The 15,254-nt window shown below is 37.0% G+C and overlaps 1 protein-coding gene across 14 annotated transcripts in view; it reads right to left on the bottom strand.

Moving 5' to 3' along the window:
• Window positions 1–15,254, bottom strand: part of LOC135091365 (dynactin subunit 1-like) — a 51,858-nt gene that overhangs the window by 24,418 nt on the left and 12,186 nt on the right. For 6 of the 14 annotated variants that reach the window (XM_063988979.1, XM_063988987.1, XM_063988995.1 and 3 more), the window contains 2 exons: window positions 10,076–10,129; window positions 6,717–6,822 (listed from right to left, as the gene is read on the bottom strand). In XM_063988979.1, coding sequence (XP_063845049.1) covers window positions 6,717–6,822; window positions 10,076–10,129 — 160 coding nt within the window. Of the gene's footprint in view, window positions 1–6,716; window positions 6,823–9,077; window positions 9,510–10,075; window positions 10,130–15,254 lie in introns of all 14 variants that reach the window. The other 8 variants (XM_063989006.1, XM_063989020.1, XM_063989029.1 and 5 more) reach the window with 2 other exon arrangements.

Here is a 15,254-nt window from a genome sequence, read left to right as displayed (position 1 = left end):
TTTTCTGATACTTTCACATAAAAGAATAAATCTACAAATCCTATTCATGGTCTCAGTCCAGCATGGACTGAGATCATGAGTGGTTCTCACTACCACTTAGTTTGTAATGTTCTGCACCTTCAATTAAAATTTTACCATACACCTTGCAAGGGATGCTCAACAAACTAATTACCCTTCAACTACCACACTCATTTTTATCTCCTTTTCCTTTTGTTTACTAACACAATGATATCCTTTTCCCAGTCTTCAAGTGTGCCCTCTTTTCCTTCCAAGCTAATTTATATCTTCTCTGCTATATTTCAGTCTTTCAATTGTTATCCCATCTTTACTTTGTAGTAACAAAGAATGGTATCAGAAAATTAAAATAGAAGAGAGGAGTATACTGTATAAATGCAAAATGGATAATGAGGAGTATCCTGAAGTGCTGTGGCCATTCTGAGAATAGATGTAGACAGACTGCTCAAGCAATGCTTAGCTGTAAAGTATGAGGCACATAAAGAGAGACGAATACTTCTTGAATGTGGAAAGAGAAAGTAGTGCACAGCAAAAGTAGAGCAGAAGGCAGCAAATATGGGTGTAATGCTTAGATACTACATCTTGAGGAGATTTCTGCAAAGGACATTGTTTGCACTTCACCAGATGAAGGAGTTAGTGATGATTATCTTTACCTTAATGCTGAAATCAGTAAGAAGACAATTATGATGAAATCAACTTTAAAAGAGAGAAATAAGCTGAATGCTGAAATCAGTCTCAACTGGTGATTTCACATTACATAAGACTCAATGTTTCCTATGCATGAGTATTAGCAGACTTTTTTTCCGACAAAATTTTAATTTGCCACTATATAATAAACTACATAACATGTATTCAAGGTTCATGTAATAGCAGTAAATTGTAATTCGCTGTTACCAACCAATAAGATGGCAGAAATCTTTTTTATGTTGTAAATACTGAATACCACATAAAGCCTTAAGTTCATCACATCCACCAATTGTAGTATCCTACAACCATCCTGTCTATCACCTACAAAAAGATAAACCGGTCTTAATGCTCACATGTCAATAAATCTATAACTGTCTATTCATCACAATGCCTATTACATACAATCTGACAACACAGTCTTCATAGAGCAAATGTTTCTTATAGCTAATGTAATCAGCTGTCACAAGGTATAAATAATTCCATCTTTAAAACAAAACTTTTGACAATTCCTGCCATATGGTAATGACCATTTGTGATCAATGAAAGCAATTACCTATAACACACACACACACACACACACACACACACACACACACGTACAATAATTGCCTTTTCACTACCACTGCACTGCAGTAAAAAAAAAAAAAAAACCTTGATTTATGTTCATATTTTCTGCTTTGTGAATAGGGAGCAAACTGTGAAAGGGGAAATCTCAGTTTCCACTTGACTTGCAATTCACAGCCCAGACTTCTCAGCCACGAGCCAAGCATGTAACATTAGCACAAAGAAACCACTGTTTACGCAGTTCATGAGATATGATGGGAATGGATGCAGACATGTCATAAACACAAGAACTACACATCCAGTACAGTAAGATCCAATACAATAATGCCAATAAAAGAGAGAAGGATAAAGAATCATGGTAAAAACTGTAAAACCCAATACAATAATGTTAATGAAGGGAAGGAGGATAAGGAATCATAGTAAACCCAAAGATTCAAGCTTACTGTGCAAATTCAGTGTTTCCTTACTATGAATACAGGTGAGACACATTACAAACCATTCGCTTTTCAAATTTTTACTCAAACTACAGGAGAATTCATGGGATATTTTTCATAATCTGAACATGAAAATGTAATTATCCAAAGGGAGAATGTTAAAAATTGAATATTTAGAACCAAAGTTTCAAAACTGGACATATTTCTATCTATATCTACACATCAAGCCAACAATCCCACACTGGGATGCCCCAAAGCATCACACACTCATACACCATCATTCACACTAATGATTCCATCAGGCCCTGATGAAAAGGGATAGTCTTGTTGACAACCCTATAACAGGGGTTAGGCATAGCATAGCTGGCCACATACCACTAGAGCAAGGCCCAACAGCACACACTGGTTTATCCCTGCCTCTTCATGATGAGACCATTCCCTATCCTGCACCTATTGCAATCCACACAGGAAGTACCCACAGCAGATGCAGGGTACTTCCTACGGAATGTCCAGCACTCGAACTGGGTCCACAGGCCAAAGGATCCTGACAAGTGCACCCACATCCACTCCCAGGGGTCAACAAGACTGTGCCACTTTTATGTACTCATCACTGTTGCTCTCCATTCACCACAATTGTTCTTGCTTATTCCACAGTCATTCCTCTCTCATTCAGTACTCACTTTACACAGTTCATCCACACCATGTGATGCCTTCCTCTTATAGTCAGATGCACCATGTGCATCTAACTATATTATTCTCTTTACTAGTTTACTGCCCTCTATCCTCTCCACACATCTGAACTATGTTAATACACACTGATCTGTCCATCCAGCCAACTCTCTCAGAACACCAGTTCTTCTTACCTCATTTCTTATTCTGTCTCTCGTTACTCCACACATACTCCTCAGACACTTTATTTCCATTACATTCAACCATTTCTTTTCTCCTACTCCCATGTTCCATGTTTCAGCACCATATAGCACAGTGGACAACACTATTCCCTCATATAAGCCTCTCTTTACATTCATATCCAATGTACTATGTTTAAAGATCTTTTTCAGTCCATTTCTATAAGGCACCTGAGATCTTCAACATCACACTTCATTCCCACACCTACAATTGACAAACTGAATCCATTTCACATACTTTCATTACTTTCAGTATCTATTCTTTGCACACAACAGGCATTTTTTTTGACTACTTTGATACTAGACCTTTGTATTTCATTCCACAGCAATTCTGCCTTGCATATGAAATCACAGGTACAATTATTCCATTATGGGGTTTCTTTCTTACATCCATGTTTAGTCTTTTCTTTCATCAAACACACTAGAGATTCAACCATTTTTCCTCCCTTGCACAGCTCTTTCCCTTATCTCAGCTTCCAAGCTATCATGATTTGCATAAGACCAAATAATGATATTCCAATGTGTGTGTTTCTTCTCTACTTTTTCTTTCATACAACCTAATTTCTCATTGTTTTGGGCATTCAACTCTTATTCTATTTGAGTCATCAAATTCAAGCATTTCTACCTTCTTTCAAAATTAAAATTCACATTCAATTTCTGCCTTTTGCAAACATAAACAAATACATATCTACTACATTTTGTATTTTTTTTTTTCACTTAGGGTTGTATCATCTGTAAAACGGGGTTGTATTTAACTAGTGACCATAATTTCCAACACATGAGGTGTACAACACTTTTGTGATGCACAGTAAATGTTCTATTTTCAAACTGATTTCTAACCCTTAGAAAGGAATCCATTATTTCTTCAAGGCTCTGGATCTTGTTATTCAATAGGACTTTTGGGTAAGTAACCATTTCTGATAATGTGATTCACCTGTACTCTCTCTTGTATGTTCTTTTACAGCTGAATCATCAAAATCATGATGCACGACACCACAAGCAGAAGTATTGTAATAACTACATCCATCAAATGTTCACTACTGTCTAACAACTTTGATATGTCATTTGTTTCCAGAATAGCAAGCACTGGCCAAGTAGAAATATTAATGAAATGTACATTACACTGCAAGGTCCCTAAACAAAACAAATACACCAAGCTTAGTGCCAATCACCACTCATCCACAGAAATCCAGTCAGCTTGAGGAAGATTCCACTTGAAAAAATAAAAAAATATATAATGTTACAAGACAACAGCACATTTAACAGCCATGAAATCATACATAACAGATAAATGCTTTATCAAAAATAATGATAAACAAATAAATAAGTAAATCAATAAATAAATCTGCATGGTGGCATGTATGAATCAGTTAACTTCACAATGGTTCAGTGCTTTATTCACTACTCAGTTTAAATAATGAAACACTCCAAGGTGACTGCTCTAACCCTTCAAACTACTGCCCTATTGCTTTAATTTCCTGCCTTTCTATAGATTATGAATCTATCCTCAACCAGATTCTTAAACATTTATCATTTCACAACCTTACATTTGACCACCAGTATGGAGTTCTTTCAAGGTCATTGTACTGGTAGCCTTCTGGCCTCCCTTATTAAGTCTTGGTTATTATCTTTTTGAGATTTTGGTGAAATTTTTGTTGTTTCTTTTGACATCAAAAGCATCTGATAGTCTGGCACACAGCTTCAATTTCCAAGCAATCCTTATATACTACTCCTATCTTTCTCTCTGAAATTGTCTCAAGTTTCCTTTCTGACTGTTCTATTGCTACTGTGGTAGATGATCACTGTTCTTCTTCTAAGCCAATTAAAAGTGGTGTTCCTAAGGAATAGGACAAGATACAGGTACAAGGTTGTGATCGGAGGAGCCCAATGGAGAAGACAGAGTGGCAGCATAAACAGAAGGATTAGAAGTTAGGCATGTCTCCAAGATGGTTAGAAATACAAGGTGCTGCACTCATTCTCTTTCTATTATTCATCAATAATCTTCTAGGTCAAACTTATTGTCCTTTGCTGATGATGCCACACTGCACTTTTCTTAAACATTTAATCCTTCAGGAATTAAATAACTCATGCAGGAAAGCCACAAAACACATAACTTCTGATCTTTCTAAAATTTCTGATTGGAACAAAGCAAACTCAATTCCTTCACCATCCACTCAACACAACCTTCCAAAAACTCCTCTTTTTCAGTGACAAGCAACTGTCATTCTCTTCTACAATGAACATCCTCAATCTGTCCTTTACTAACAATCTAAATTGGAAAATTCTCATCTCATCTCTTGCTAGAATAGGTTCTGTAAAGTTGGGCACCCTGAGCTGTCTCCACCAGTCTTTCTTAGCTCCTAATCTGCTAACTCTGTACAGATCATTAACACCATCTGCCCAGTATCCATCATTTGCTTAAACACCACCAGATGTGAGAAGTTACAAAATACAGGCAACACAGCAATAACAATGGGTAGTAGTGAGGTAGCTTACAGCAACAATCTGGTGGCTAAGCAGCAGAATGTTCATGAGGGCACTGATGCCATCCCATATTCGACAATTAGATCCAGTATGTAATTTCCAAGTAAATTAATTTTATTATTAACTTAAACAAAAATAAATTCACCTTCATATACAAAGATGCATAGGTATGCTGCAGCACCAGAACAACAGCAATGCCACTGGTTCACTGTCACAAAGAAAGGTTTTCTTGGAAAATTGGTTTTCCTTGGGCAAGCAATATTTTCTTCATTGAGACCAGGGTTTTTTTTTTTTTTTTTTTTTTTTTTTTTGTGTGTGTGTGTGTGTGTGTGTTTTACACTGGGTGGTAAATTTAGCATTGACTGTGTGCTTTGAACAAATTCTTCCTAAATACATACAAGCATACTTAAAAAAAATGCTATAAAAAATGAGATCATAGAAGATATTAATTTGTTATGGGAATTCATACTGTGTTATGTTCCTATTCTGCATTCTTTATGGCTTCATTTGTGAAGATGGAGATATTTAAAAAAAAATGCATTCCAGTAGTAGAAGTAGAAGGGCTAAAACTTAATACAGTTACTATTTTCCTAAAGGAAGCTACCAAAGATGCCATACAAATGTATTTAATCTCAAAAAAGTATGAAATATTTTGTTCTTCTCAACTGGAACTTTTTTTTTTATCAAGTACCTTCAAGAATACATTCTTTGTTGTTTCTCTTTCTAGTTTAAGTAGTGAGTTTCAAGTGTTTTTACAAATATCCGTTAAATAAAATCTCTGGAGTATTTCATCTTTCAAATTAGGTACTACTGTACTGAATCCTGTAGAGTAAAAAGACAAAATATTCTGAGTACCTGACATACCTGTACAGGTATTTAAAAAAAAAAAATTTCTAACAATATATAAAAAGTGTTATTGGTGCAACTGGCCCTTAAATAAACTAAACTCTGCACATTTAACAAGAATTTGATATGAAACATGAAGTCACAGTTAAGGGGAAACCATTGATTTCATGATCAAGGATTAGTAAGAATTATGATGTAAAGAATTATGATGTAAAGTTCACAAAACATAAGTGTCATCCAAAATAACATCAGTACAAGATTACCATCCTGTTGACAACCCATGCAATGTTACTGGTTCCTCCACCACCAAATCATTCAACCTCACCCCAGAGCATGCTGTTACCTTGCCAGCACATAAGGCTCTCAAGATGCTAAATGCAGCCTCCAATTATGCAAGTCATAAATATTCATCATTCAACATTTGGACACAACTAACACCACGATGAAACTCAGTCACTTGTACAGCACACTGGACGACCCTGACTGTGGCTCACTCTCCAAGACACCAAGGTTAACTCATTGCTTCACATGAGTAAGAGAAAATATGTTAAAGAATCCATAAAAAAAAATACTGAATACTTTTCACAACTAAAATCATATCAAGATAATAGTAAGTACAAGTTGAGTGGAAATAGAGTGGAGATAGAGCAGCAGTGAATGCATCTCCTGTAATGGTGATGAATGAGACAAAAATTCAGAGCATTCACACCATGTCTGTCCCTACCATGGTTCAGGGGCAGAACTGTGAACTGTCCATCCTGCCATCTGCCTCACTCACCTCCACAAACGAGGATCCCTTTTTCATGTCGGTGCGTGGAGATGACTCCTTGCTTGGGGTGCGATCTTCTCGCTGACCAACCTTCCCTGGATTCCCCAGAGGCAGCCTGTGGATACAATGCTTATCAGTTCACCATCTCAAAATTACAATGAATGCATTCCTGTCAAACATATGATACTAAAAATTACCTAACATCTACATTTCTCAAGATTCTTACAGTGATGACACATTCTGTAGGATTACTTTCTTGGTTCTTCAATATTACATGAATGTCAATGAATAAATGCCATAAAGCAATGGATGAATGAGGTCTCACTACAGGTGCTTGATGTATTGGCAAAAATAAATTAAATCTCCCTGTATGATTGAAAGAAAGATAAGCAAACAAGTTAATGTACTGTACTTTAGGACTGTAAATTATTGTAGTTGACAATTTTACTGTTTTACATTAAATATAGCATTTGTTAGGATATAATGAAATTCAAATATGACTATGGAAACTAATGCAGACCAACCTCATTCCAGTTTACTTTTCTGAGAATTTATCTATAATGAAACTTTGATTTGATATAGTAGCTTTATACACATTTCTTAACATAAACTGTCTTGGCCAAATCTAAATATGAAAATTTTTTTTTTTCACCAGCACTGAATGATAATTACCAACACTAACTTACAGACTGCAAATTGTGGTGAGTCCAATGACTTTTAATTAATTTTTATCAGACATATTTATTCTTATCACATTATCTAAAACTGCTGTTATTTACTACATTATGCAGATAAAATTACATCAAATATACTGTTAGCTGAGAAAGTAACAAATATTTCCCATAATACATCAAACACTAACAGATTTTCAGTGCAGTTATGTATATTGTAACCCATCACACTACAATACTACTCCCTGATAAGCACAGAGCCATGGTTTTCTTGAATGGCATTGCAACAGCCATAAAACTGCCAACAGGAGACAGCCATTAAGAGAAATATATTGAAGTCCTCAGTAATGCAATTAGTCATAAAGAACTACCTGTTGAGAAAGGTGAAAAGATGATAAGTTAGCCCTAAATTATCAAACATCACAGATGTTTTGCTAAGGAGCAAGGACAGATGAGAGGATTAGTCATGAATTACAAAACAACCATCAGCATACACTAAGCTAAGGATGAAAATTATGAATATTTATCCAAAATGATAATGGAATAATCACAAAGAATTGAATCCTTGGGTAATGAATGATTTGGACGACACTGATTAAGAGTTGTCTGCTGGAGAAGGTAGAGTCAGGTAAAATGCTTTTACTAATAAGTGAGACATCAATCCAAAAGAGCTGCAAGCTGGAGCAAGAAAGACAAGAGTTATTTGTCTTCAGTGGTGTGGCAGCAACCACTTTAAATTGAGGGCTGGGGAAGAAAGAAAGGTAAGAAAGAACACTGCAAGCATTCCTGGATAGAGACCCCTATGTACCAACTTGTAAAAAACATGAAGCTTCACTCTCCCAATCTAATGAGTCAGTCCTCCCAGCCTCAAAAACACACAGCATGATGCAACGGAAGTGATCAGTGTGCAATGTGCATGTCTGTGTGTTTACCTAATTGTTGAAGATATATTGGATATTAGTTATGCTGGGCACTGTCCTCTCTACCACATGGGAGACTTCTTCATAGTACAAATATCTAGCACTTCTGTGCATTAATGGAAACATATTTGTAGATAGAAAACAAGTTTTTATATCTATGTCCTGGAGATGAACATATCAAAACCCAGTCTATCTGTATTCATGGTTATATTATGGTTATTACATAACTGTTCACTAACCCTGGTTTTCTGGGCATGCAACTTGAGAGTAAGACAAGAATTTCCTATAAGCAAAGTATGGAAAGTTAAAGTGTTTCATAAACTTCAACAAAACCCTGCTCAACAGTTATATATATAATGAGAGAGAGAGAGAGAGAGAGAGAGAGAGAGAGAGAGAGAGAGAGAGAGAGAGAGAGAGAGAGAGAGAGAGAGAGAGAGAGAGAGAGAGAGAGAGAGAGAGAGAGAGAGTATTGCATTAATCAATACTCTATAATATTTATAAAACATAAACATTGTGTAATAAAAGTCAGTTAACATTGTACATCCTGTGGTATATCACTTACATGATAATGACTGATAAAAGAACTATAATTAAGGCACACAATATTTATACAGAGGTTTTATGAAGGAGCAGCACCAAAGAAATTCTGTCATAAGCAAGTAGCCCAACATGAAGACAAGCAATAGATCATGCAAAGGACCCAATACATGTTCCTTTTTTCCCACAAGTATATACATGAGTTAGTAAACAAGAGAAACAAGAACATGATCTGATCATACTTTGCCTGTAGGTCATTCCTGTAGGAGGAGGAGGGAGTGGAGGGTGTGGTTGTGGAAGAGGGCTTCAGGGAAGTGGGAACAAGTGGTTTACGGAATGGGGTGGCCCTGGAGATGTATGGCCTCGGACTGGAAGTACTGCTATCTGTTGACTCAATGGAGGACACTGAGGGTGGCCTCTTTAGTAAAGATTTGTCCCCACAGTCTATCTTGGAAGACACTTTTGATAGATCAAGTTTAGGTGAGGCCTTGTATACATTGCCGAGGGACTCCGCCTTAGTCAGGTCTGTTCTGGATCCTCCAGATTTACCAAGGGAGGTTTGGGATGGAGTCTTATAAAGAGAGGGACTGGAGGTGACACTGGAGAGGGAAGGAGTCCGTGGAAGCTCAGAGCTGTACTGTTTCGGCTGCGGCAATTTACCAAACATTGGTAACCTGCAAGAAGAAATAAAACCAAGAAACAACCAGATCAAACCTGCAGTCACCCTTAAGAGCTGCAAAGAAATATGTGCAATTAGAGGAAAAAATAGAAGCCCGTCTGTGTCTGCATATACTCCATCCATCACCACCCTGCTAGCACCAGCAAGAGGTAGGATGCAGCTTGAACATGCAGTGCTGAGATTGCCCTGAGCTGTGATAAGCAGTGCCCCACCTCAAGAACAATTGATCAATGCAGTGTCAAATATTTTGTCCCAAGAATAAATAAAAAGAGAAATAAACAGTAAGTGAAGAACACTGAGTCAAGGGTATTGGTGGTGCTCCAGTACTGCAAATGCTCAGAGCATGTCAGCTGCCTCACTGAAAAATAAAAGCGCATATAAAATGCTCTCCCTACACTCAGCCACCAGCAAGATCATACTGCACCTACACTTATTCAAAGGCGGAATATAAATAAACAACTTTATCATAGCGCCATATCACAAGGCAGGGAAAGGCGATTGATGGGGAGAGCTTGGTGAAACATCCAGCCACATAGAAGCTGCTAAGGATGCAAGTCCTACCTCAGTCTGTCGGGTTTCTGAGGGACAGGGTTTCCAGATGGTTTCCTTTTCAAACTGACAGCATGGAAAGCAAAACATACAGTTACACGCATAAATAGTCAAAAACAGATGAATGAACTGGACAGTATGAATCAGCTACAAGCTACCAGTTACAGGCTTAAACAATAATATTATTTTCATTGGTATAAAATAAACTGGACTTATTCAAGTACAGGAACAATGAATTACCTTACATTTAATTATAACATATAATACAAATAAGTGTAAATCTGTATATCACATTCACATTAGACATGACTCTTTACTATCATCACTGGACTGGTAGAAGTGAAAAAAAAAATTAAATTTTTAAATCAAGAAAAATAAATGTAGCCAAATCACATTCTTAAAAAGTCAAATCTCTGATGGACCAGGACAGAACATACGTACAGATGAAGCAAGTTACAGAGCCTATGGCCTAACTATGTATGCAGAGTCACTGTACAAGACACAGGAAGGTCCTCTGCGCAGTATCCTACAGAAAACTTTTAATTATTTATTATCTTTTCTTTTGAGGGGCAAGGGATAGGGAGGGGGCATTTAATATAGCAGGCAGCAGCAGTTCCAACATTTGGAGGGAGGGAGGAGCACTTCAATCACCCCAGTCACCAACAACCAGCACTTACAGTCACAAGCATCATTTCTCACCTATAATTATAAAACCAGTTACAGCATTACCTGACTCTTAACAGAATTCACTTACACTAATCATAGGCACATAAACATATCATTTATTTATATATTTTTTTATCAATATGCCTCGTAGTTTTACATGTAACCTTGAGACTTCCACAGCAAGAGTCCAACCACTCTACTAGTGACTTATCCTAACCATTTCTCACATCAGCACCACATTAATCCCATGTGTACAGACCTCACTGTTCCAACTCACTATTCCAGACACGCTTCTTACCCCACCTTAAAATCAATCATTCATTTCCACCTATGTTTAGGTTTCTATGGTTCAAGCTTCCTCAGCACCCTTTTCATACCTTTCTTGGCCTTCCCCCTCAATCTCTCATCTTCTATTTTCAATCTATCACTTTCTATTCTTCCCACTCTTTCTCATAACCAATAAAGTATTCTCTGGTCTATACTGGTCAACTTCCACACCTCTACAGCTCAAACCATTTCATCATTGTAAATCTTTACAGGCACCATTTTTTTTTTTTTTTTTTAGTATATCTATCCTATTATTTGACCTTGTATACAGAACATATGGTGCAACAATCCTGCCTGTCAAACATGCTCACTTTTGTCTCCATAGAGCACTTCCATTCCCTTAAAAGTCCCTTCAGAGCCACCAGAATCTTTGTTACTTCTCTCATCACAAAGCTCAATAATGCTCTACATGAAATGACCTCCTGACTTCAATATCCATACTCAAACATCAAAACATTGCCACCAGTTCCACTCTTTCAATATTCGGATGGGACTGGTTCTCAAAACAATGTGTTGTAAAAAAAAAAAAAAAAAAAAAAAAAAAAAAAAAAAAAAAAAAAATCTGGTTTAACATAATAAGTAATATGCCTCAAGTCAGTATAAAAAACTACACTCTTCATTACATATACTGTATACATACAATGTAGCTGGTACTATTAAACCCTCATGTAAATTTCTCTAAGCATTCATTCTGAGCAGCCTTAAACATTTATTCTTCCTTCTTTCCTTTACTCTAAATGTCACCTCTATCCAGCAAACACCATTTATCCATATATAGCAATGACTTATTTGCAGTATTAAAAGTTAACATCCACCTCTCCACAGTTCAGTTTTCAACTGCATACACATACACACTGCACATCAAAGGAACTGCATCACCCTTGCTACCCAACATATCACTACACCTACTGTGCACACCTTTGCTATTGTACATAACATTCAAAAAAATATTTCTTTAAGTGACAATTATCTATATTGCTTATCACTACCTGCATTTACTCTCGAGCCTCTGGATTCCATGTTTATCACCAGAATTTCCCTAGAGCATTATCCAAGCCACCAGTAATTAGAATACATAATTCACACACTACAGCAGGTGCTCTGTATTGCCAAGATGATTCAAACTGTAACTATAGTTATCTGTCTAGCAAGCACATTTAGACTCTTTAGACTCTTTAGATCTTTAAAGCTAAATGGCTTAAATATGCACACATTTGATCATCAAAATGCTGTTACTTATCTTCCTGTTCCACCTTGAACCATCATGCATTCAATATATATTTTCTTTAATCTCACATTCTTATAATGAATCACTCCTTAGATATCTAAAATCTTAAACAAATCCATGCTGCAAGCTGAGTTACCTTACTTTCGTCCTTCAGCTAAATCTCTAATTAAGTAGTCACAACCCATCACTAATACACTTTCATCCATTTCTCTACCATAACTCTCTGGTAATTCACTAATATATTTTTCACAACAAATCTCCAACAGACTTGTCACTGGCATTTCCTAATAATCAGATTTCTGTGTATTCAATATTTACACTCACTAAACTGCAGATTAATTTTTTTTTATTAACTCAAAACATTCATGCACACAATCACACACATACACTCACTCACATACACAAGTGAGAGGTGACTGAAGTGCTTATATTTTAAATAAAAACTTTGAAAAGGTCACCATAACACCAATTATAACAGTGACTGTATAACAACATTACTGATGCACAACAGCAGAGCACTCAGCATCAGCTTTTCCAACACATCAACAGAATTAATAGATGGCTAAGTGTAAAAATTAGACTACAGGCTGAAAGTTGGCTGTTCTTTCAATCATCACGTCACACTCTATCTCCAGACTGACATTTTCACTACAGACTATAGGCTGCCAAAGAGAATCACACACCCTGAAATGGACTCTGGCCTAAGGAGATACCGCTCTGTGATGTGATGTAGTAATACAAGTAGTGGTGGTAGCAGTAGCAGAAGTAGTAGTAATAGAGGTAGTTGTTGTGGTAGTAGTTGAAGCAGTAGTAATAATAGTAGTGGTAATATTGAGACATATCAAATGAACTTTAGTTCCTTGGGCACAGGTGAGGAGAGACAAGGAGCCTGTGGTGAGAGACCCATTTCAGGAGAACAACTGTCGATTGCAGGTGGCAATTCCAAGGGAGGTGGTAGGGGAGGGAAGGGCGTCGACCACGTGTCAGATCATTCCAGTTCACTCTTGGCAGTTTAAAGGGGAACTAATTCGTGCTTGATCCTGGTGTTTATCATGTATAATACAGATGATTATTTTTTAGTTACTCCTTCAAGATCTGAAGCCACAAATATATAATGGAATAATGATATGACCTTGCATTTTCTGTTTCCTCTTGTATCTAAATATACAAAAATATATAACCTGTTGTAGAAATCTTTGCACATAAAAAAGCACAACAGTGATGACTCATTGTTATTGGGTGACAGAAGAAAGTGGCTGGAGATGTTGAGAGAGCAGGAACCATGACACAGCTTTGGAGGAGCATAACAACTCCTACATTCTGAAACAAGGGAAGGAGTACCCTACACCTATGACTACAATGTACATTTATACTGATCCTAATGTTATGTACACTGTCTGCCTGCTGCTCCTCCCTGGCTGTGTGTGCACAGGAGGATCAGACCCCACCTTGTCCTTCCTCAACCAAAATCTCAACATGGAATATTACACTACTAGCAGATCATTATCCCCTGAGAGTGACTGCCTAAGGCCATGAACAGGGATATGACTGCATCTTAGTCTATAATTTGAGAAACAGCAACAATTTTTCTTAATATTTTACAATAATGTTCCTCTTCTCAGCACACCATCCGAGCAAAGGAATTGATATGAGTGGAATACATTGGATAAGTTTCTTCACCATTTGAGTGTTAAGACCAGACTGAAGTATATGATAAAAAAATAGTTAATATATATATATATATATATATATATATATATATATATATATATATATATATATATATATATATATATATATATATATATATATATATATATATATATATATATATATATATATATATATATATATATATATCCCAAATATTTCCTCAGTGCTTTAGAAAACTTAAAAAAGGAGATATGTGCAATTCCAGCATGTGCAACAAGCATGCCAAGACTAAGGTTGTGTTTAATCCAGCATGGTTGTTTATGGAGACTGCAAGACCTACATCCAGGCATCAGGGGGTCACAACTAACAGGAAACCTCCAAAATCCATGTGTGCCAACAAGAGAATGGGAGGGGGACAGTTAAGACTTCCTGGAATCTTGGCAGGGAACAAATACTGATCACTGGCGCAAACATTAAGGTGGCGAGCAGTAGTGAAAGGAAGGTCAGGGTGGGGAAGGGAGGGCGGCAGGAAGACAGGTGGTTTGGGGGGAAAAAACCACAGTAATACCTCTCATCAAAGACCAACGCTGGCCTCAGAGCCTTGCAGCGAACAATCCTCCATGGTGCAGAGAAAAAGTCATTAATGCTAACACTGTACCAGGCCTGCTGTCATGCATGGCTCAGACGTGACACATGGACAAGAACAGAACAACAGTGAACATGTTTTACCTGTGTCTGGGGTCTCTGAGGGGGGGACTGGGAGGTCAAGAGAGGCCATCACTTCAACACATTCCCTTTCAAACTCTATGGCCTCACTCACTAAGTACCTCCATAATCATGTCTGTTATCATGTGGTATATTTAGACTTCTTTTTTCTGAAGCTATGAACCCTTTACATTCCTTTACAGAACATTCTGTGATCCTTCAATAACTGAGATGAACCTGGTATGAACCTCAGAGTTCAAAACTCAAAAAGTGCTTGCTATGCTATGTATGAGGGAGAGGGAAACAAAATTTTGAGTGGTGTGTGTGTGTGTGTGTGTGTGTGTGTGTGTGTGTGTGTGTGTGTGTGTGTGTGTGTGTGTGTGTGTGTGTGTGTGTGTGTGTGTGTGTGTGTGTGTGTAAGGTTGATTGGTACCCCAGGAAACAATGGTGGAAAGTACACAGTGCCTCAAACCCTAAGACACTAATCACAGGAAAAAAAAAATGCCAAGAATAACGGTTCATTTGCATGAAAAATCAAAGAAAACACAATAAAAAGTGCACATCGCATGAAATACCATCTTAAAATAGAAATTAAAAACTGTTCAAAACTTA

The sequence above is a fragment of the Scylla paramamosain genome, chromosome 3 (genome assembly GCF_035594125.1).
Source record: "Scylla paramamosain isolate STU-SP2022 chromosome 3, ASM3559412v1, whole genome shotgun sequence".
Lineage (NCBI taxonomy): Eukaryota > Metazoa > Arthropoda > Malacostraca > Decapoda > Portunidae > Scylla > Scylla paramamosain.
The sequence above is the reverse complement of the archived record's forward strand: the minus strand, read 5'-3'. Positions and strand labels throughout refer to the sequence as shown.